This window comes from Epinephelus moara, chromosome 20 (assembly GCF_006386435.1).
Source record: "Epinephelus moara isolate mb chromosome 20, YSFRI_EMoa_1.0, whole genome shotgun sequence".
Lineage (NCBI taxonomy): Eukaryota > Metazoa > Chordata > Actinopteri > Perciformes > Serranidae > Epinephelus > Epinephelus moara.
Window position 1 is genome coordinate 5,987,447 of NC_065525.1, and position 21,499 is coordinate 6,008,945.

Below are 21,499 nucleotides of genomic sequence, written 5' to 3' on the forward strand. Positions count from 1 at the left end.
ACTCTGTCATTATAAAACACACTGGGCCTCATGCAAGAAGCCATATATGAACAAATACACAAACACATTCCTTTATTTTTGTTTGTAGCCACAATTTGGTCTTATTTTATTAGGACCTATTGATTTCTGCTCAATTTTTGCTCTTTTCTTAGGCAAGAGAAATTTTACTAACAGAGTGAACACTTATTAGAGAAAAACATCTAATTTTCACAGTCCACGTATTGTTGTCCAAAACCAGGAGACAAATGTTTTAAATTTGAGGAACATTTTAACAAATCCAAATCCAATTGGATTAATTAAATACAGGGCTAAAGAAATACTGCAATACTTGGTCCATTGATCCCAGTTACTAATTTCAGTTACTGCACGCCCCTCTACTGACCAGTGGTGAAAAGTAACTAAGCACATTTAATCAAGTACTGTACAAGGTACACATTTGAGATACTTTTACCTTACTTAAGTATTTTAATGTCATGCCATTTTCTATTACTACACTCTAAAACAGAAACCACTGATTCAACCTAAAAAAAACTGAGGTCCAACTCTGGCATTATTGAGTAAATCCTATGGGTCTTTTATGATCTGACAAAAAACAATTATTTGAGTACAACCAACGTGACTTGCTTTGACCTCATTCATTTATTCATTTGTTTTCTGTAACGGCTTATTCTTTTAGAAGTCACGGGGGGCTGAAGCCTGTTCCAGCTGACATTGGTCGAGAGGCAGGGTAAACCCTAGACACACACTACGGCCAATTTAGTCACCAATTAACCTGCATGTCTTTGGACTGTGGGAGGAAGGCGGAGTACCCGCTGACATGGGGAGAACATGCAAACTCTGTACAAAAGGACTCCCCAACCCTGGGGTTCAGGCGACAACGCTTACCACTGCACCACCATGCCGCCACTGTGCCTGGCTCAGGGAGCCTGAGCCAGCCCTAACTATGAGCTTTATGTAGAAGGAAAGTCTTCAACCTTCTCCTAAATGTGGAGACAGTGTCTATCCCCTGGACTGTAACTGGAAGATGGATCCACAGAAGAGGAGCCTGACAGCTGAAGGCTCTGGCTCCTATTCTACTTTTGGAGACTCTAGGAACCTCAAGTAACCCTACATTCTCGACGCGCAGTGATCAAGGGCTGGCTCAGGCTAAGAGTAGATTTAAGACTTTCCTTCTAAATAAAGCTTGTAGTTAGGGCTGGCTCAGGCTCGCTTTGACCTCAAAAAGCCTAATTAAGTTGAACCAACTTAATGTTTATCCAAAAGTTGTGGTGATATCTTGTAGTCAAGTTATTTTATTTAAGATAGCTTACTTAACTTATTTTAATTCAATCCTACTAAAAATGTTAAAAATGTTTTAGATTTTGACCAATTTCTTAAAATAACTGTCAACTGACTAAGACATGTTAACAAGCTGAAAAAACTTGCTGAAAACTTATTCATTTTAAGTATTATCCATTCACCCCACGAATCATTTTTAGAGCACACTACACTTCAGAGTGAAATATTGTACTTCTTACTCCACTACAATTATTTGGTAACTTTAGTTCCAACCCCAGGGTCAGAGCTTTTGACTAGTAACAGGTATTTTTTACAGTGTTGTATTAGTACTTTTACTTAAGTAAAGGATCAGAATACTTCCTCCACCACTGCTGCTGGCACAACCTTTACAGTATCACAAATGTTTTTGCCACTGCTGGGTTTTTTTATTTTCCTGTAACACTGGAAAATCATATATTTACTTTGTTTAGGCTTATTTAACAGTACATGCTTCTTCTTCTTCTTCTTCTCCTTCTTCTTCTTCTTCTTCTTCTTCTTCTTCTTCTTCTTCTTGCAGCCTTTTTTTGGTGGCATCTCTCCAATTCTTGGACATGTGCCAGAGTCTTTGCACACAGCACAACACCTGCCGTCATATAGTGTTCAGAGGGCGTTAGCTATGCTAACAGTTTACTGATGATCAAGATGGATTCCTCATTCAGAACACCTGTATAAGAGCAAACTTGGATGCTTAAGAATGTTTGGTGCATCTGGAATTGACTTCACTTTTTTTTCCTTTTGACAGAAAATTAAGAGAAACTGTAAGAGAAATTTGAGAGAATGTTGCTGCATGAGGCCCACTGAATCCTGTCTGTTAACCATAACGGTAAGGGGGAAAAAAAACAATAGCAAAAAGAAGGATTGAATATCACCACCAGGCTGTGAAAGCTCTATTGAGCCTGTCACTGCTCTTGAAGACATCACCTCAAAACAAACCAGGAGAGTAAACCTGAAAAACACAGCCTGAAGCAGTCTAAGAAGTCATCACCGAACACTCTTGTATCTATAAACAGGTGAAATGGCTCTGAAAAGGTCAGCAGAGGTGTGGGATTGATGAAGGCTCTGTCAGATATCACTAGGAGGAGTGGGCTTGATGGAGGATATGCCAGAAGACGGCGTGCAGCCCCTCGCTCTGCTGCTGAGTGCACGACGCCTGCGTTACTGCCTTCCAAGCACAGGCTTTTTCTCCCACATGTAGGGAACTACAGACAGGCATGAAAAGAAGCTGCTGTGAATCGTGCATCACTTCACTGCCTGTGAGGATCTCCTGCATGCAAAAAAAAAACACACCATGGGTGGAAAATACAACACATAAACATTCCTCCCAACTAGTACACAGGGCCTTATATAGTATATAGCAATTAAAGGCAAAATTGCTGGTAAGGTGCTGAGCAGCATTCATGTTGATGGCAGAGATTATGAGAGCTTCTTCCCTGCCCAGAAAGCTTAGAAGTTATTAGTGTTGTAACAACCCTGGCAGGGACCTGCTTACTTTGCTGCCAAGTCCGAGCCGCCTGTTGGTGAGGGGGCTGAGCTGTCACTGGGGAAGCATGAAGCCTGTTTGGACTGGACTCCCAGTCCAATTTTTTTATGCTTTTGAGATATGAGTCAGGACACTGTGACCAATGGCTTGAAACTAGGTCTGTGCTCAGTTACTGTACTCTGTATGTGTTATTGACGTCAGTCCATCAGAGCTAAAGCAGTGATTCACACCGTCATCCTTGTGTCAGCATTTACCCAACATGTGCAGAAACAGGATTCTGGCACATGCAGCATCACACTGTGTGCTTCATTGACCTCATTTACATATAGGCCTAACACAGATCTCTACAGGTTATCATATAGAGCAGTAGACTTACATTCACAGCATATCAGATAATCTCCCATTCATTTAAATGTAAGTAGTGCGTCTAGGCTGCTGGAAAAGCTGACAGAGTGTCAACAAACTACAGTGTCATGTAGGAATAGTTTTCTGTAAACCGTACTACACCCACCAACCATATGACTGCACAGAAGGAAAGCGTGCATCTACTGCTGCTAGCACCACTGAGCTAGCATTACAGCTCGTGCTAGGATGACACCAGTAATGTTGACGTCTCACACTGTCACACGCACGAGCCTCTCATCTATGAGTAAATGCATGCTTCCTTCTGCGCAGTGATACGGTTGTAGTTAGAGAGATAATAGTGCCGACGTGGAACTGATCACAACAAGGTCTCTGGGTTATCTTGAGTAACCAGGTCATGCTTTTGAGGAACTGCTAATGGGGTGACTTCTAGCTAACTTTCAGCTCTTTGCTGCATGTTTCTCTCACCATATTTACATTTATTTCGGCACTGTGTCCATGATTTTCGAAGTCTCCTCTCGGATGCATGCTGCTACTTCCTGATCACTACCGTTTTATACAGTCCCAACCTCACATGCACACTATTGTTGGCTCCAAGGTTGCAGTACATAAATGTCCAGAACACGGAATAAGAAAATACAGGTGGAGGGCAGAGTCTCTGCCAATAAACACAACACCAAAAACATCTAGTGAGTCACTGGAACTGACTCACTTTAACTTTAATTTTTAACGGGTGTTTTGGGCTAGAAATGTGATTTCATTACAATTCTTCTGATTTTTTTGACTTTACAATCTCAGAGAGCATTCAAGTTTTTCCATCATAAATGTACAAGCTTTTTCTAGTAAATTTACTACTTTAATCTCTGAAAATATCTGGTAAATTTACGACTTTAATCTTGATAATTTAGTTAGTTAGAGTTTATTACCCCTTCTTTCCTGGCTCAGTATTTTTTTTTCTTACAATGACCCTTATACGCTGTCGTAAAACTGACTGTAATGTAATAATATTGTTGTTTGGGGTTTTTTTTTTAGATGAAACCAGCCAGCAAAAATGGCTGTGCAGCCATTTTGCCAGCAGTTGACATTTCTCTGTCAAGTGGAGGATGCTGTCTTAGGCGTGTTTGAAACAGTGTTCACTGATAGTAAATGATAAATGGACTTGCACATTAAGCCATTCACACACTGGTGGCTGAGGCTGCCATACAAGGTGCCACCTCCTACTCAGTTAAACATTAACATGCACTCAAGAGCCGATGGTACAGATACCAGGGGAAATTTGGGGTTCAGTGTCTTGCCCAAGGACATTTTGACAGGCAGACTGGAGAAGACAGGGATGGAACCACTTCTGATTGGTGGAAGACCCATTCGACCTCCTAAACCACAAAGTTATATTATTAGACTGCTCTTAAAAAAATGTATCCCCTTTATCTGGGCATTGCATGACACTGTTTGGAGTGAACCACACTATGTACTGTTGGATGAGATATGTTGGGGTTTTTTGTATGCTACAAATGACAACTATCAGTATGATTCTGGAACAAAACTATATAAACCATAACAACTATAAAACTATATAGACCTACCATATCAAAATGAATATAAACTTGAGTTAACTAGTCTTAGTTTTCTTGACATATAGGCTATTATGTTCCCTCCTAATATCTCTCTCTCATCACCACTCAGAAACTTCATCCGCACCTCAGAGCAGCGTTGTGTTAAATTGGATCAGAGCATCAGGATGTTCAGTGGCTGACTGGTTATGTCCACATTCCTCAGAATACATAAGCCAACTCTTTTTTGTTTGTTTGTTTTATTGGTTGCCTGCAGTTGGCTCTAGTTAGATCCAACTCGGGTGTGAAGGTAAATCTGAAAAATACTGTTTTCATGGCCTTGGTGTGTTCAGTCAAAAGCATCTTGAATTTAACTGGATATGTTTGTTTTTTTTCAAGGTGACTACTTTACTTTGCACCTAAACATCAATAATGACCACCTACAAACCATGTAATTATTTGCTCTACAGTACATTGCATTACTTTTTGACTTACACACGTCATCCTCTCTCAGTATCACTTCAGCCCCAGTGCTCTGTGGAGCATGTCAGAGATGATGGATACCTCTCATGAGTAAACAGCCCCGATGAAAAAAGGTGCACAGCTACAGCGCTTGTATGGCAGCTAAGAAAAAAAGGAAAAAAAATTATATTAGCAGGTCTGTCAAGTAGCGAGCAGCGGGATATATTACAGCTAGAAGCAGTTTTAAAACAAGTTGGGGCCCTGCCAAGAAAGTCTCAGAGCAATATCTTCAGCAATATGGATGGGGGGAATGCATTCTGCTCCGGCTGGCACGGGGCTCTCTGACAATATTTAATATGGTATAGATATAACCTGCTGGGAAATCAAGTGCAGGATGTCTATGGGGCTTAAATGAAACTACAAACTTCAAACAGTGACTGATGTGGAATTCACAAAATATGTACCTCCATTAGTTTCTACCACTTAATACAACTGATATGGTATCTTTGGTTTTTATTATTCTGAGGAAATTGACCACAATGCTTTTTTTTTGCAATATATTAATGAAAGAAATAGAAGCAATGAAGTGTCTGTAGTAGTCTAGCTGATCAAATCAATGCAGTTCATATTGTTTTCATGTATTTTTTTCATATTCCGGTGCCACACACGCACAGGTTGCCTGTACTGAGGTGAACAGTGCAACACTGCCACCACATGGACAAATGTGGAAACAGAAACAACAATTCTGCAGCTCATATGTATGACTGTAACACTTAATGTCTTTTATATTAACTGGCTCATGGTTCATACAAAAAAGAAGGGAGGGCAAACAAAAAGCTAGAGGTCAAAACTAGTTATTAAATTCAGTTATTTACAAATCGTGAGTAACATCAGTGATGTATGCCAGTGCCAGGGTGAAGGGAAAACAGTGCAAGACAATGTTGCAAAGCAAACAAACCAGGAGACCATGGGAGGGTTAGAGACAGAGAAAGGCTTACTGAACTGTCCAGCTCTGTAGGCTTGCCTCAGCCCAGGTGAGCCGACTGCACATGGGAGAAGTTTGAAATCTATTCATTTCAACCCAAACCACGTTTTTTGTTTTGTTTTGTTGAAAGTTCTCTCTGGCAGAAAGTCTACTGGGCACACTCCTCCAACAGAGCAGGTTGGAGCAGGTTGTACATGTACGTACACATTTATAAATGCTTTTACAGTGTTAACTCCCAGATATCTGAGAGTACACAAATCCACTCTCAGATACATGGAAATTGAAGTTATAAAATACCCACACAGAGGGAGAGATATAAACACCAAGCTCCTTAAACAGGAACTGTTTTGGATAAATACATTGGGAACGCTGGCCCCTAAGGGCCTCAATGAGGAATTTAACATTAGACCATTTCTGTTATTCTGTAATTCTACATTCTGTTATATAAGTGTCTTTCCATGTGTTTCCATGTTTTTCTAACTGGTGTTATGTATCCACTAAAAACTCTTTTTAAGGTTAGATAAATAGACAGAGGTGCCTCTAACAGACAATATTCTTATGGTGGCTATTCAGTCTGAGCTCTTGTGATAATACTAACTGTTGGGGATACATGATTTGTATTTGTATATGGATGTTTATCCTCATGTACCTCTATTTCTATGTGTGGCCTGACTGTGTGTATATGCGCACAGTGTAATGCATTCTGCTGCTGGTGCAACTTTGACATATCAAGATGTGTTTGTTAGACATATGTATGACGGCCTCTTATCCAGACAACTTTGTAAATTTATTTATATGTGAGATATAAATTATGTACATGCTGGTACTTTCCCCTTACGTATATTTATCAAAAGTAGCCTTGGTATGATATTGGGGCTACACATGTACATATATATATTTTCTTGGTTTATTTTTATCATGAATATGGGCAACAGGTGTGGTATGTCACATCATACATCATACACTGGTTCAGGCACCATAGGTATTTAAGATGGTGACTTTCTGTCATTTATCAGAGGTCTGAGGAAGAGCTGTTGGCTAAAAATGTCACTCTCCTTCTAAACAGGAGCTGCTTGATGTGTGTGGATTTATTTGTTTTCTACTTTGTCCTTCCACCAGATGTTTGTTTGGTCCAGCACCCCATTCCATTGGATATTTGGATGTGTGTGTTGTACTGTTTTTGCAGTGTTGGGGAGTAACCACGCGGGGGCGTACTGTTGACGGGACTTTGACTGGTTACCCTTTGATGATTGCAAATTAAAAGTTAAAAGTTGATGATGAAATACTGAAGTTGGAAAAAAAAAGCCTTGGACTTTAACATATGCTGTGCATGCTGGTTAGTTAATGCGAATGGTTTATTTTAATGAGACATCTAAAGTGATTTTGATGAAATATCACTATTTTAAGCTTGGATTTGGTTATGTTCTTTTATTTCTAATAGAAATGGTTGTCGCACAAGATGTGTCCAATGAATGGAAATTTGAAAAACCAACAATCATTTCTGTTTTTACAGTTTCTGGCTATGATAAATGCTGTAGCTCCAACAGTTCTTAAAGAAAACATGCCTGGGTGAGCTTGGAAGGCAGTTTTTTTTTTTTTTTTTTTTTAAATCTGTGGTAAATTAATCAGAAATAGATTACAAAAAACCTCCCCAGTGCTTTTTTTTTTTTTTTTTGACATGCCTCCCCTTTTCTTTGCACCACCCCTCCCCCCTCATAAGTAACGTAACGTCTCTTAGCTACATCACTTTGATAAAATAGTAACCTTACCTTACACGATAAATTTGTATCTGTAATCTATTACATTTCAAAATGAAACATCTCAATACTGGAGAGGTGACTGCTAAGTAAGTCAACAGCGGAACTAACGAGAATCGTTTTCAGGAAGAGGACTCATATTTCGGTTACACACTGTGAAGGTGCTTCCTGCTTCCTGTCGGGGAGTTTTCGCCAGCTTGTTGAACAGTTTTGGTCATGTTTGGGAATGTTTTGGGCAGACTGGTGACAGAAACACTTAGTGTTCACCGCTATGTGAGGACTGTAGCTGTATTACAGAGGGTAAGAGCCGCTTCTGTGCCGGTCAGGAGCTTCTCTGATGTGAAGGACGAAGTGCAGCAGTCTTTTGACACCTCCCTGCTCGAGTTCCTGGTGTGTCCGCTGTCCAAGAAGCCGCTGAGGTGAGACAAACAGCGTTACAGGACAGCCCAAATGTAGAAGAAGTAGTGACGCTCCGATAAAAGCTTTGGGGCTAACGTTCTAATTTTACCGGGGGAGAAAGCCTCGAGGCTTCGGGCTACAAATACAATCACTACAGTGACGTCATGTAAAACCTTCAGCAGCACTTCAAACCTGCAGCCGAGGCACTGACGTCACCACACACACCTCGGTGATTTGAATAGTTTTGGCCTCATATCCGTGCAGTAATGGAAGAAGTGCTGCATTAATTAGACATGGTATTGTTCAATATGTTACAGTTACCTATTAGAATATTACTTGAGTAAAAGTATCTGAAAAGTTCTTAACTATCAAAAGTAATATCATATTAAATGTAGGCTACTGAAGTATTCAAAGTAAAAGTACCAGTAAATGCTGTTCATGAAAGAGCAAGGGTCGGAATTTTGAGCATTGTTCAGTTTAGTTCTTTAAAATACACCACCTCAATAAAAATGGAGCCTACATTACACTTGTCTTTTTTACAACTTACAGGATTTGAATAACAAAAACAGTTTTTCCATTCCTTCATCCTGTCCCTCTCTCCATCCTTCCCTAATCTGTAGTAAGTATGAAAGATGCTTAGGGGAAATGTATTGGATTACATTTACATTTTTATTTGTTCCGCTCATGTACATGTGCAGCCATCAAAGTCACAATGAAAACAACTCTAATACATTTTTCCATGACTGAAAAGGAGCAGGGAGAAGAAAACATTCTTATTGTACCTGCCCCTCTCTCAAAACACAAATGATCAGAAGAAATAGATGGTCTGTCAGTTATAATTGATAACCAATACTTACAGTAACTTCAGAAAGAAAGAAAAATAAATAAACAGAGAAGAATCGAGAGCCATACACACTGTCCCCTTCGACAAGGAAACAGCTTTTACACGACAGTTTCATGTAGTCTAATTGTTATTTCGTTTTACATTTTCTTGAACTGAAAAATATTTAGACTACCCTTTAAATCATTCTGTAGAGAATTACAGTTGAACACCTACCACTGAAGTACACATCTGTTTTAACAGCATACATGCAAACTGGTGTTTAAAGTGAAATTTTCCTCTATGCTCCTTGTCATCTAAAATAATAAGCAAATTTTGTAAATGTTCTAGTAACACTTTGCATTTTGCTCTTAATAATGCCTGTAACTCAACTAAGTCGTTACGTTTCGATAGTCCTGAGTTTTATAGTAAATATGTAGGTAGTCTATATCAAAAGTGATAGTTGACAGAAATATTAAAACTCAGGTGTTTTTTGGAAGTATCTGCACTTTATCTAAGTACTGTTACATTACACCACTGAGTGAACCTTACTGGTGTAGTTTAGGCCCAGTGTAGGCTCATGGGTTTTACCCTCATGGTTGATCTTTGTGTAACATGTCAAATGAATCAGAATCGTAACTGGAGAATGATGCTGATTTTATTAGCCTACATAATTACTTAGTATCAGAAGGAAATGTTCTCATGTTTATGGTTATGGATTTCCAGGACATCACAGTAGGCGTCATTTCCATATTCCCTAATTGTCCCACTCTCTTCTTATCCCACCAATGTGTCTATATCACATACTATAGTTTTCGTTTGGCTGTAAAACTTTAAAAACTGTCAAAGTGAATTAAGCTCTTATGTGTCTGGCGCATCAGAAACTTTTCAGTCGAAGTACTCGGTCAGTGTGGCACTTTATTGTTCGCCTTCTGGGGTGTTGGAGATGTCAGACATAGAGATGTCTGCCTTCACTACAGTATAATGGAACTAGATGGCACTCAGCTTGTGGTGCTCAAAGTGCCAAAAAAATAAAGTTCAAAACCTCAACAGCAATGTCTCTTTCAGAAATCATGACCTGGTAACTAAAGATAATCCACAGACCTTGTGCTGAGTTTCATGTAGGAACTACATTCTTTTTATCAAACTACACCCTCAACTATATCACCTCGCAAAAGAAAGCATGTATCTACTCATGGAAAGGGGCTGACAGTGTGAGATGTAAACGTTAATGTTTTCCGTCTCAGCTAAGCTGTAATGTTAGCTAGCTAAGTGGTGTCAGGTGAGCTAGCAGTAGACACACGCATCCCTTTGCACATTGATACGGTTGATGGGTGTAGTTCGATGGAACGAAAATAGTTCCCACATGAAACTGCTACAACGAGGTCTGTGGATTATCTTGAGTAATGGGGTCATCATTTCTGGAAAGAGACATTTCTGTTGAGTTTTTCAAATATATTTTTTGGCACTTTGAGCACCACAAGCTGAGTGCCATCTAGTTCCATGATATTGGATAAAAGGCAGACATCTTTACTGTCGATATCTCAGACACTTAGCAACTCACACCAAAACAACCTGGACAGATAAATAGAACTACAGGTTAAGAGGAGACAAATGTATTTTTGATTATGAACCGTCCCTTTAAAAAAGTGTTACACTAACTCAGTGGGGTCGCTAATGTTGCTAACAATTAAAAATGTAACCTTTGCAAGTGCCATTGAGTGACCACTTTTGGTAACGGGTATCGCTATTCATTAGTTCGGTTTTCATTTGCTCCATGGTAAAAACACCTTTTTTCCTCAGCTTGCATGTATTAAATGTTACATGCTGAAAAAATAATTTAGAATACATCACAGCATCATTAAGTGGTGTGCACCATAGAAGAATTATGTTGCTCTTGTCCCTCCACAGGTACGATGCTAAGACCAATGAGCTGATCAACGAGGAGCTTGGTATTGCCTATCCCATCATTGACGGCATCCCCAACATGATCGCCCAGGAAGCCAGACTCATACAGAAAGACACAGATAAAGCTACCTCGACCACACCAACACAAGGGTAGAAGCTCTATCACAACACCTTCAGCTGACCCAAGCAAACACTCTTAGTGTTTTAAAGGCTGTTGGACTGAGTGAGACAATTCACTGTCACTGGATCCCCCACAGCTCAAATTGCAGCTCAGTGAGAACTTATACTGCATTCTTGCCAGCTGGCTGAAACTTCATGTAATATATCCCCTCAGGTATTTATTTACTCCTGTAGCACCCTGTGTCAGAACCCATCTGCAGGCATGTTCTCGCTGTCCATGATGGTGGGGCTGGTCCCAATAGTGTCTCTGTTTGGTTTGTTCTACTCTGCTGCGGTGGATGAGAACTTCCCTCAAGGCTGCACCAGCAGCAACAGTCTGTGTTTCTACAGCCTGCTGCTCCCGGTCACCATCCCTGTGTACGTCTTCTTCCACCTCTGGAGCTGGATGGGGATCAAACTTTTTAGACACAACTAGGTTGTTCTGATTCTGTTCTGTTAAAGGAAAAATCAGCCTTAAATTAATTTGACAAAAGGTGAAAACAGAATGGTTTGACATCACATCAGCACATGACGAGGACAGCTACAGTGGAGTTTATTAGCAGTAAATGTTACTTTCTCTGCAAGCACTAGATTGACATCCTGCAGGAATACACATTTTGAATGAGATACCAAGGAAACAGACTCCTTGTATTATGAGGCAGAACTACACAGGGCAGTTTGAAGGAAACTGAATGCGACAAAAATCTAATGCAACTCTTACTGTTAAAACAGATCAGTTTTAACCGTAACCATGGGTGGATTTTAACTGGTTGCTACATTTTAAGGTGGAGGGCAGCTGTGTGTAATAACTGGGGCTAATATATTTATTTTTTCCCTTTTGAATAGTGGTTAGCTGGTTGCTTTAAGTACAGCGTGCTAATGTGTTGTAGTCATATCAGCTAAAAAAACAAGCCCTGTAGACAAGTTTTGGTTGCTTCATTGTTATGCTCTGAGTCGTCTTGTGTTAATTCCAACCCTTAATGTAGTTCACATTTTTGAGCAGAAATGGAAGGTTAACTAACTGTTTATGACATGACTAATTCCATGTGTACATTGCTATGGAGGTGAAATGAATAAAAAGAATAGTAAACAACTTAATATTGAAACTTCACTGTGTCATTTTACTGTTAACACTTAAAGAACACATGTAAACAACTGGTTCTGCATAATAAATAAACTTTAATTGATAAAAGACTTTAATTGATAAAAGTCTTCAACACAAAACAACAGACCACAAACAAAACTATGAACTACAATTCGATGTCATAGTTTCCTGAAAACATCAAAAACACTGAATAAAACTGGTATTTGAGGAAGTAACAACCTATACCAACATTACAGGAAAGTCTAACTTGAAAATTCGAACAATGGACAAATACATGAAGTCATCATGAATACCAAGAGGTTTCTGTGATTCTTCTCCAGAAGTTCATTTTGGGACAGTTGGTTTGGTGTGCCAAGGCCTTTACTTTCACTTTCCCCAGCAAGTATGTTTACAAACATTAACGACAATCCTGCCTAGTACACCTTTAACATCGAAGCTCTCTACACAAAGATTCTTATCTCTCAACAACAAGGTACAGATAAAGTTTGGCATTAAGAACTGAATTTTAATTTGCCTGTAAATCTGATGCTTGGCTGATCTTAAACCCAAGCCACTGAAATACTGCTCCACACATTAAAGGATACCTGGCAAAAAATGTAAGTAAGAATGTGGCAGCCACTGACTGCAGGTTAGTGTCAGGGAACCTTAATTTCCATGCTTTCATATGACCTCAGTGCCCCTTCCTGCTTTTAACCTCTCTGCCCTGAGCGAGTTTCATCAGTGGAGACTCTGGTCTGGGTGACCGTCCCTCTCCTTTTGTCTTGAAGAAGAAGGATTCATTGAGTCTCATCTGGACTGCCCTCACCTGAAGAGCAAAAAGTCAGTTTGTTACTTGACAGTGGCGTGTACTTAAATGACCGTTCTTGCAAATTATTCTGACAAACACAAACACCTTTTTTGCGACTGATTAGCAAGCAAAACAGTTTAAAGGATAAGGAAAAAGACCAAAACACGTTGAGTCCATACATTCCCTCCTTCCTACTCTGTATGTGGCTCTCTCAACCACAGGCCAATTTTTTATGCCTCCACGCCAGGGACAGTTGTGGCCAGAGGCATTATGTTTTCGGGGTGATCCGTATGTACATACGTCCCATGCTTGTAAATGCGATATCTCAAGCCTGCCTCAAGGGAACTTCTTCAAATTTGGCACAAATGTCCACTTACAAATGTCACTATGAACTGATTAGTTTCTGGTGGTCATAGGTTAGACCTTGTCTGTCTCCTTCCCGTTAATGTGATATCTCAAGAACACCTAGAGGGTATTTCTTCAAATTTGGCACAAAGGTTGACTTGGGCTCGAGAATGAACTGGTTAGATTTTGGTGGTCAAGGGTCAAGGTCACTGTGACATTGTCTGTCTCATTCTCATGAACACAATGTCTCAATAACACCTTAAGGTAATTTGACACAAACCTCCACTTGGACTGAAGAATAAACTGATATAAAGTTTGTGTTCGAAGGTCAAAGGTCAAGGTCGAGGTGCAATCGAGACATCGAGGCATCCATGTTTTCATTCATGCATTTACATACAGAGGTTACCACTTCGTATTTATATCCTCTGCTTATGTTAATAATAGCGTGATGATACAGAACAATTAAATAGCCTAGAAACCTATAGCCTTGGACACAGGGACAGGCAGGGGAATATTATGACTATTCTCAAAATCTTGATTTTTTTTCTTCTTTAACATGGCCCTGATCCTCCTTCATACTTTTCTCCTCTGTAAACTACATTTGACAGAAAGGACTGACTGAATTCTAAGAACAAAATATCAAAAAGGTCAGAATATTCTAGACTGTGCAAGACACATGATATTTGATGCCTTCACAGGCCTGGGTACGTGCAGTGAGCAGTGAGAGGAGTATCACCTGGATCAGGTCTAGCTTGCCAGTGCGACAGGGGGGGTCGTCTTCACTGGAGGCTGTCGTGTCTGCAGACTTGGCCTCAGACTCTGACTGGGGGCTCAGCGTTGTTTCACCTTTACCTTGTGTGCTTCCAGAGCAAGGCTGTCGGCCAGAGGGCTCTTTCTTTGCCTCTCCATCTTTCGTGTCTGAGGAACAAGATGGGTGCAGGCTGGGCTCTTTGTGGTTGTCACTTTTGATCTCTTCTTGTAAAGTCACTGACAAACATGTCCCGAGGTTTTTTCTCGCCCTCTCTGGCATGCTCAGATCCAGCGGTTTCAAGTTCTCAAAGTGTACGCTCAATCTTCTTTTTTGGTCGAAGTTGAGGTAGGAGGAGAGTTCAGTGGTGAAGAAGTTTTCTGTCTGTGTGGAAGTGCTTGTCAGGGACATGGGGGGCAACACCGCTGGCTCATCTGACAGATATGAAAGAGACTGCTTTGACTTTACATCACCCAGGGAGGGCTTTACAACAATTGGCTTATCCAGGTATTCATTATGTGCAGGGTGTGCAACTTTTTTCACCTGATTTAGGTTTGTGTTTAACTCCATCTGTGTCTCAAAGAAGGATTTTGCCTCCTTGGGACTCTGATGTGCTTTGTTTAATTGCTCCTCTTCCTCTGTGAGAAGCACCTGTACTGTCTTTGGCTGTTGCACCTGCTCGTTTGTTTCTCCGTGGTCCTGATGGAAATGTGAGTCGTGTGGACATTTGTATGATTGGTCGAGATGCTGTTTTAGCCATACTACAGACGTGTCCAAACTGTTTCGTGGTGCAAACATTTGAGGACTTGTAGTTATGGCTTGGTCGCTGGCTTCCCCACTGGAAGGTTCTGAGGGCGACACTCTGAATGTCTTCTGGGTGATGAACAGGTCCTGGCTGTTTATATCCTCATTGGTGCACTGAGATTCATTAGCATGTGTTTGACCCTGGCTGTGTCCTGTCACTGTGACTTGTGAACAGCTCTCAGCATCTCTCACAGCTTCATTCTCCAAGAGGACGCTCTCTTTGGGAGAATGCTGAGATGAAGAGCTTAATTGAGGATGTTTGGCACATATGTAGGCTGGTGATAAGTCAAACGCCACTTTCTTTTTTCTTTTGGTTTTCTTCTTGCAGTCTTTGCCAGGTTTAAGCTTGTCACTGCTGTGTGGAATCAATGTTCCAGGCTCCATTGTAGGTTTTGTTTGTACACTGCTGCCCTGAGGAAATATAAAACTATCATCTAGTTCTGAGTGCAATCTGTTTTTCTTTTTCTTCTTTTCTTTTTTAGCTTCTCTATTTTCTTTCATTGCTTCCTTAAATTTTGAGCTTTTCTTTTTCTTTTTCTTCTGAATGTTCTCATCCATTTTCATGGCTATGTTGTTTTTGCAATTTGCATTTTTCTTGTCCTTTTTGGATTTCTTTTTTCTTTTTCCTTTCCTAGGTGTCCAAGTCCAAGGCTCCCAGAAGAAGTCTGTCTCCTCACTGTCATCCATGGGTCTGTTCGACAGAAAGAGGATATGTAAATACACTCACTTAAATGAAAGAAAATACAAGATAACAGATGGTTATGCTGCCATATATGCTAATATATGGAATTTCTCTTAATACCTTTTTCTGTAACTACTTCAGTGAAGCAGTGGTATGAGATTTTCATAGTATGTTAACCATCTCAAAAGTATATGGTATAAAACTATTATCAAAATTGTATCATAATTAAAACTAGAAACTAGTTTTTAATGGAAGTATGTGTAATAAATCTCCCTTCTGAAAAATAAGCAAAACAGATGTGAGATTCTCTGTCCAGCTGCATTCTTTTTCCAATACCGTAGATAAGCAGATGTACACCATATGATAACCAGCAATGTTCAGACCACGGTATACCTTGAAACCGGTATACTGCTGCAACCCTTAACTTCTCAAAGGGAAACTTTGCCAATTTTCAACCAGCTATGTATCATAACTATGAGGGTAATACGTGTAAATTACTTTGGTAAACTTTCCTCCATCTAACCAGCACCCAGATCACCCTGCCTCAGCTCCCAGCTCAAATCCGCCAGATGATGCAAAATGTGGATCTTCTCTGGCTGTTGCTCAAACTACAGATTGTACTTCCTCATTTTTGTATGCACCATGCCAGCACAGGCACACATTGTGTGTTCCAATACCCATACTACCATAGTATAAAATATGCCAGAAGGTAAGTACATCCCAATACATAGTATGTCAAATGCAATATGCCAAAAATACCAGGATGTTCAACTACATCCGGTCTGATTTTCAGTATGCAAGCTAACATGCTTTTCTGGCTATTCTGACTGATCCTCTGCACAGCGGATGATTCATTACATTGACTGAGCAGCAAATGGATGACAGCTTGAAAACTCATTGACAGCTGAGTGACATCTGTCAGAAATTGCAATGACAGATGACAGTGCATTCCAGTAACTGATGAGCAGTCGATTAGTAATAATAGGAATACTGATTGTTTCAGTGAACAAAATAATCAAAAATATTACAAACAACAATGGGACATAACTATAAAAATAACAGTGACAGATAACTGCAGATGTAACTTCACAGTCGCAGATATAATATGTTAGAATCTACAATCTGTGCAGTTATACCAACTTAGAGTTAAACTACAGAAATTAGTAAGAGAAAAAAGTAAGAGCAGCAGAACTCGCCAGGTCGATCTCCGTCTCTGGCGAACACGATAAGTGGCATTTGTTTTATCTCAAATGTAACAGATATAAAAGCAAGAGGGTCAAAGTCCGAGGCGCAATGTTACGAGAAAATCGTATGTCTCGATTGCATGCATACTGCATGCAACGGTACGTACTTTTCATGGGCAGCTGCAGTACCCACTAAAAGTAAAAAAGAAAAAGTATGCGATCTGGAACTCACCCAAAGAGTACAGAACTGGATCAAGAGAGAGAGAGCCGCCTCTGTTTCTCTCTCAAACTTAGACCAAACTCTTATTAAACTGTAAAACTGGGCAGTGCTGATCAAATTCTGTGCTGCTTATTTCTCGCCTCAAATGTTTTCAGAAAGAGTTTGATGGATACCTGCCGGCCGCCATATTGTCTCTTTTGTCATAACAGACAAGCTCAGATTACATTACCCACAAGAGGGAGAGTTTATGGGTCCGACACAGGACAGTGTATCCCAGTAGTTGTAAGTTTTCTACCTCTTGAGCAAAAGTAAATGACACAATTTTAAAAGTATGTCTGTCTTTTTACTGCATAAACAGCCCAGTTTTATGAAAAGACTATTTCTAGAAGTGAAATGCTTCTTTAATGTTGTTATTTACTAAATATATATGTGCAAGCATCTCTCACCAAGGAGCTATGTGCCAAAACACTGGTGTCATACCCACAGAGATGTCTTGTTTTTGCAGTTACAGCCTTATATTTCTGGGATACTTTTCAACTGACAGATCTTTCCACACCTACCAGACATGTAATTACAAATAAATAGAAAAACTGATAAAAGTGATCATGTACAGAACCACAAAACTCACTGTTTTCGCTTTACCTGCTTTTATTTTTGTGTCATTGGTTTTATTTAGTGGGACTCCTTAGTCCATTGTTTTGCTTTCTGTTTAAATGTTGGTTTGTCCCATCTGTATCTATTACCTAGCTTTTTGGTCTTTTTTTATATCATTGAGGGGAGACTAGATATCAGAAACACCACTCAATATGTATGTATATTGTATGTATAATAATAATAAAAATTGAACTTTAACTTGAATTCTGCTACGGGAATGGAGATAATCAAATGTCACAATATTTTTACCAAATACCTTGATATCAATATTACACCTATACTGTAGGGTCGACTATTAGTGCTTTAATAAAAATATTTACACATTGTGATTTTTGGTAACCATCAGTAATGTGGATAGAATGGCTAAATAGGTAAAGGCAAATAATAGAACAGAAACGCCTTTAAAAGCAGGAAAAGAAGATATACAGATATTACAATATCTAAAATCTAAGACGATATCTAGTCACATATCATGATGTCAATATAATGGTGATAGATTGTCCAGGACCAGCCCTAGATTCTACTTTATTTGTTTTGGAAAATTGCATATTTCAAACGAGTGCTCAGATGCTTAGAAGTAGTATGTTTGGTGTTGCTACATTCACAGTAAGATAAAGCTGGAGTTGGCTGCTAAACTTGACCCTCACCAACATTTTAGCGAGTTCACATCAATTTTTATAACCATTTGTTATGCTTCTCCACTCATTTATTCATGGTTTTCCTTTCATTTGTCATCTGTTTGTATGTATAGACACTGTAGTTTCCATCCTTTGTCTGCTTCCGTGTATTCACTTGACCAGCAGCTTTATGTTGCTTCGTCTATTACATGAATTTGCATGCAATTTAGTTGTGTAAGAGCGTGCCTATCAGCAGATCTTTTATGCATAACTGTCTGAGACGTGTTCAGGGTCTGTATTGGTGTTTTGCTCCCTACTGGAGTTTTAATAAACAGGAATATTTTGTTTCATGATCATGCCCAGGCACAAAGTGACAGACATGATGAATGTGCACTGCTTCTGTAAAGATAAACTCAGTCAAATGATAACTATACTCTATAGGAAAGGTCAGTATATTGTATTTCCCCGAGGATACAAACTGTTTGCATAATGTTTGATAAAGATTTGTCTTTTGACTCTCATATTAAAAAAAACTTCAAGGTGCACTGGCACCCTGTAAAATCTAGAACTGAATTTATAATCCCTCTCCTCACAGAAAGCTCTAAATGGTCAAGCTCCGTCATATCTTAGAGAGCTCATAGTGCCATATTATCCCACCAGAACACTGCGCTCTGAGAATGCAGGGTTACTTGTGGTTCCTAAAATCTCCTGAAGTAGAATGGGAGCTAGAGCCTTCAGCTATCAGGCTCCTCTTCTGTGAAACCATCTTCCTGTTTTTGTCCGGGAAGCAGACACTGTCTCCACATTTAAGACTAGACTTAAGAGTTTCCTTGTTGATAAAGCTTATAGTTAGGGCCGGCTCAGGCTTGCCTCAGACCAGCCCCTAGTTAGGCTGACATAGGCCTAGTCTGCCGGGGGACCTCCTGTGATACACTGAGCCTCTTCTTTCTCTCTCGCTCTCGCTTTCAGATGCTTAAAAGTTGGTTCTTCTTCATTTGCTGACATTCATGTCCTGTTACTGCATATCTATCGCTAACTTGGCTTCTTCTACAGAGCCTTTGTGCTCCACTGTCTTGCAGGTTCCCTCGATTCGCAGATATGCTTGGATGGTGGATCGTAGTTAAGCTGCTGCCATGGTGCTGCCTGATGCCTGCTACTACTTCTATTATTATTTGTCATACTTCTACCATTAATTTATGATGTTTATTGACACATCTCATTTCTAACATTTTCCCTGGTTAAGGTTTTTTTGGGGGAGGTTTTCCTTTTCCGTTGTGAGGGTCCAAGGACAGAGGGACGTCCTATGCTGTAAAGCCCTCTGAGGCAAAGTGTGATTTGTGGCTTTATAAATAAAACTGAATTGAAATTGAATAACCATAACAGCTCTACTGGCTTTTTAATTCTAGCACTATTTATCTATGATAAAACATTGGGTTTATTGAGCTCTCTGGTACAATATGCATTACAGCTTCAGTCTATGAGTAGACAGATATGGAAGATCACTTCCTACAGGCAAAACCAACCAAGGCCTGCTTTAATTTATTCTAGCTATCACCTTGAAGCAGAGCTGATACGGAACACATCAGGGTCACGTATGTTGGTTGCCTATCGGTACTAGCTAACTATTTTAGCGCTTTTTTGCTGTCTTGAGAGATAGACTACATTTAGATTTAAGACGCTAACACGCAAGTGGAGTCTGAAACAATGTAACTTAACTGTATCAAGTCGCAGAGCTGATGCTACTTTAAATACTTTTTTCTCCTTTTTTACTGCATTTTTCGTCATCTTTTACAGTTAAGTCGGGACTGAGAACTTGTGTCGCAATTACAAAACACAATGGTTTCAGCAAAACCAGACTGAAAACCTGACAGGTTTAGCTTGTATTTTCGCAGTTGAAAAGGGAAATGACTTTGTATCTAACCAAACGAGTAAGTTTGACCCATATATTTGCTGTAACATAAAATGTCATTGCACTAAAACGTATTTTTTTTTCGGAATAAAAATTACCTCAGAAGGCAGATTCAGCTCCAGCCAGCAAACTCCACTTCAAAGAGACCGACACTGTTACTTCGAGTTCATGTTGCATTCACGTGCCTCTCGTAAGGCTCGACAACAAGAGAGAGCAAGGACGTCCCTCAGTTGAAAGACGCAAGAAGCCTACAATATTTGAGTTTTACAACTGTAGAGTAGCTTTGAAGAAAGACAGGCAAAACACTACAATGTAAATTATTTATTTTTTTGTTTTGTTTTGTTTTTTCATCCAAGTACATATAACCAAGTTAATCCATGTAAACAGAATACCACGTTTTACCAAGACACCACCATGTAATAACTAAGGTGACGTATATAACATCTAGAGAACAAAATGTCTTCTCAGGCTCGAATCCTAGGCCAAAATTCAACAAAGACTCTTTCTCTCTTTCAAAATTATATATTTAAAGTAGTTGGTGTTTTACAAACTGTTCACTGTAGAACCATTAGATGTCGCAATTTACCATCAGCTACTCACTCAGACATAAGTCAGTGTCAAGACTGAGGTGATAGTGAGTGTGGATAAACAGTGATAGAATCAACTGACTGACATTTTATCTGTATCTATCTCTATGTAACATCTTTATACCATTACATGTGGATTATCAAGAGTTGGCAGGAAAACCTTTGAGACAACAGAGCAGACAGTTGTGTGGGCTACTTTGTAATCATTTCCTGTTCAGTTTTGCACACCAGAAATCTGTTAACTTGTTGCCAATTCCATTTCCAGACATGTCTTACATTAACAGACAAAACAGGGATGATTAAGGCTGCATGATGCAGGTGGAATGAAATTGATATACAATAATGACCCTTCACCATTTTTGACACATCACATCTTATCTTAGCTCCAATATATTATTGCAATGTGTCTGCCACTGAGTCTGCAAGATACAAAAACTGATTTTATTGTCTACATTTTGTAAAGCAGGGACTTATTTAAGAATGATTTACTTGCTTAGGTCATGTGATAACAACTCCAATTACTTTTTTTTAATTAATTTATTTATTCATTTATTTTTGTCACATTGGTATTTACAAGGTCAACAATGAATCTTAAAGTTAAGTTCTGTCCATTATCAAGAAAGTCCCTGTTTTAGTTTTGTTCTTAGTTGTGAATCT

General features: G+C 39.5%; 3 protein-coding genes across 3 annotated transcripts; 2 read left to right on the forward strand and 1 right to left on the reverse strand.

The window, feature by feature from the left end:
- Positions 1-8,043: 8,043 nt before the first annotated feature.
- Positions 8,044-11,195, forward strand: LOC126407435 (protein preY, mitochondrial-like). The gene is made up of 2 exons (XM_050072315.1): positions 8,044-8,333; positions 11,045-11,195. Exons 1-2 carry the CDS (start codon positions 8,131-8,133, stop codon positions 11,193-11,195), a joined length of 354 nt encoding a protein of 117 aa, XP_049928272.1. The 5' UTR covers positions 8,044-8,130.
- Positions 11,196-11,419: 224 nt separating this feature from the next.
- Positions 11,420-12,298, forward strand: LOC126407439 (phosphatidylinositol N-acetylglucosaminyltransferase subunit Y-like). The gene has a single exon (XM_050072320.1). The coding sequence runs from the start codon at positions 11,424-11,426 to the stop codon at positions 11,634-11,636; it is 213 nt and encodes a 70-aa protein (XP_049928277.1). The 5' UTR covers positions 11,420-11,423; the 3' UTR covers positions 11,637-12,298.
- Positions 12,299-12,387: 89 nt separating this feature from the next.
- si:ch211-176l24.4 (uncharacterized) lies at positions 12,388-20,437 on the reverse strand. Its single transcript, XM_050072251.1, has 3 exons — positions 20,354-20,437; positions 14,174-15,680; positions 12,388-13,110 (listed from the first exon to the last, which is right to left on the reverse strand). Exons 2-3 carry the CDS (start codon positions 15,674-15,676, stop codon positions 12,976-12,978), a joined length of 1,638 nt encoding a protein of 545 aa, XP_049928208.1. The 5' UTR covers positions 15,677-15,680; positions 20,354-20,437; the 3' UTR covers positions 12,388-12,975.
- Positions 20,438-21,499: the final 1,062 nt, after the last annotated feature.

Bases quoted from the DNA above. Each gene is read 5' to 3' on its own strand.
- LOC126407435 (XM_050072315.1), top strand. From the start codon at position 8,131: ATGTTTGGGAATGTTTTGGGCAGACTGGTGACAGAAACACTTAGTGTT. The intron at 8,334-11,044 runs GTGAGACAAACA...GTCCCTCCACAG, and splicing joins CTGTCCAAGAAGCCGCTGAG to GTACGATGCTAAGACCAATG.
- LOC126407439 (XM_050072320.1), top strand. From the start codon at position 11,424: ATGTTCTCGCTGTCCATGATGGTGGGGCTGGTCCCAATAGTGTCTCTG.
- si:ch211-176l24.4 (XM_050072251.1), bottom strand. From the start codon at position 15,676: ATGGATGACAGTGAGGAGACAGACTTCTTCTGGGAGCCTTGGACTTGG. The intron at 13,111-14,173 runs GTGATACTCCTC...TTTGCTCTTCAG, and splicing joins GCAAGCTAGACCTGATCCAG to GTGAGGGCAGTCCAGATGAG.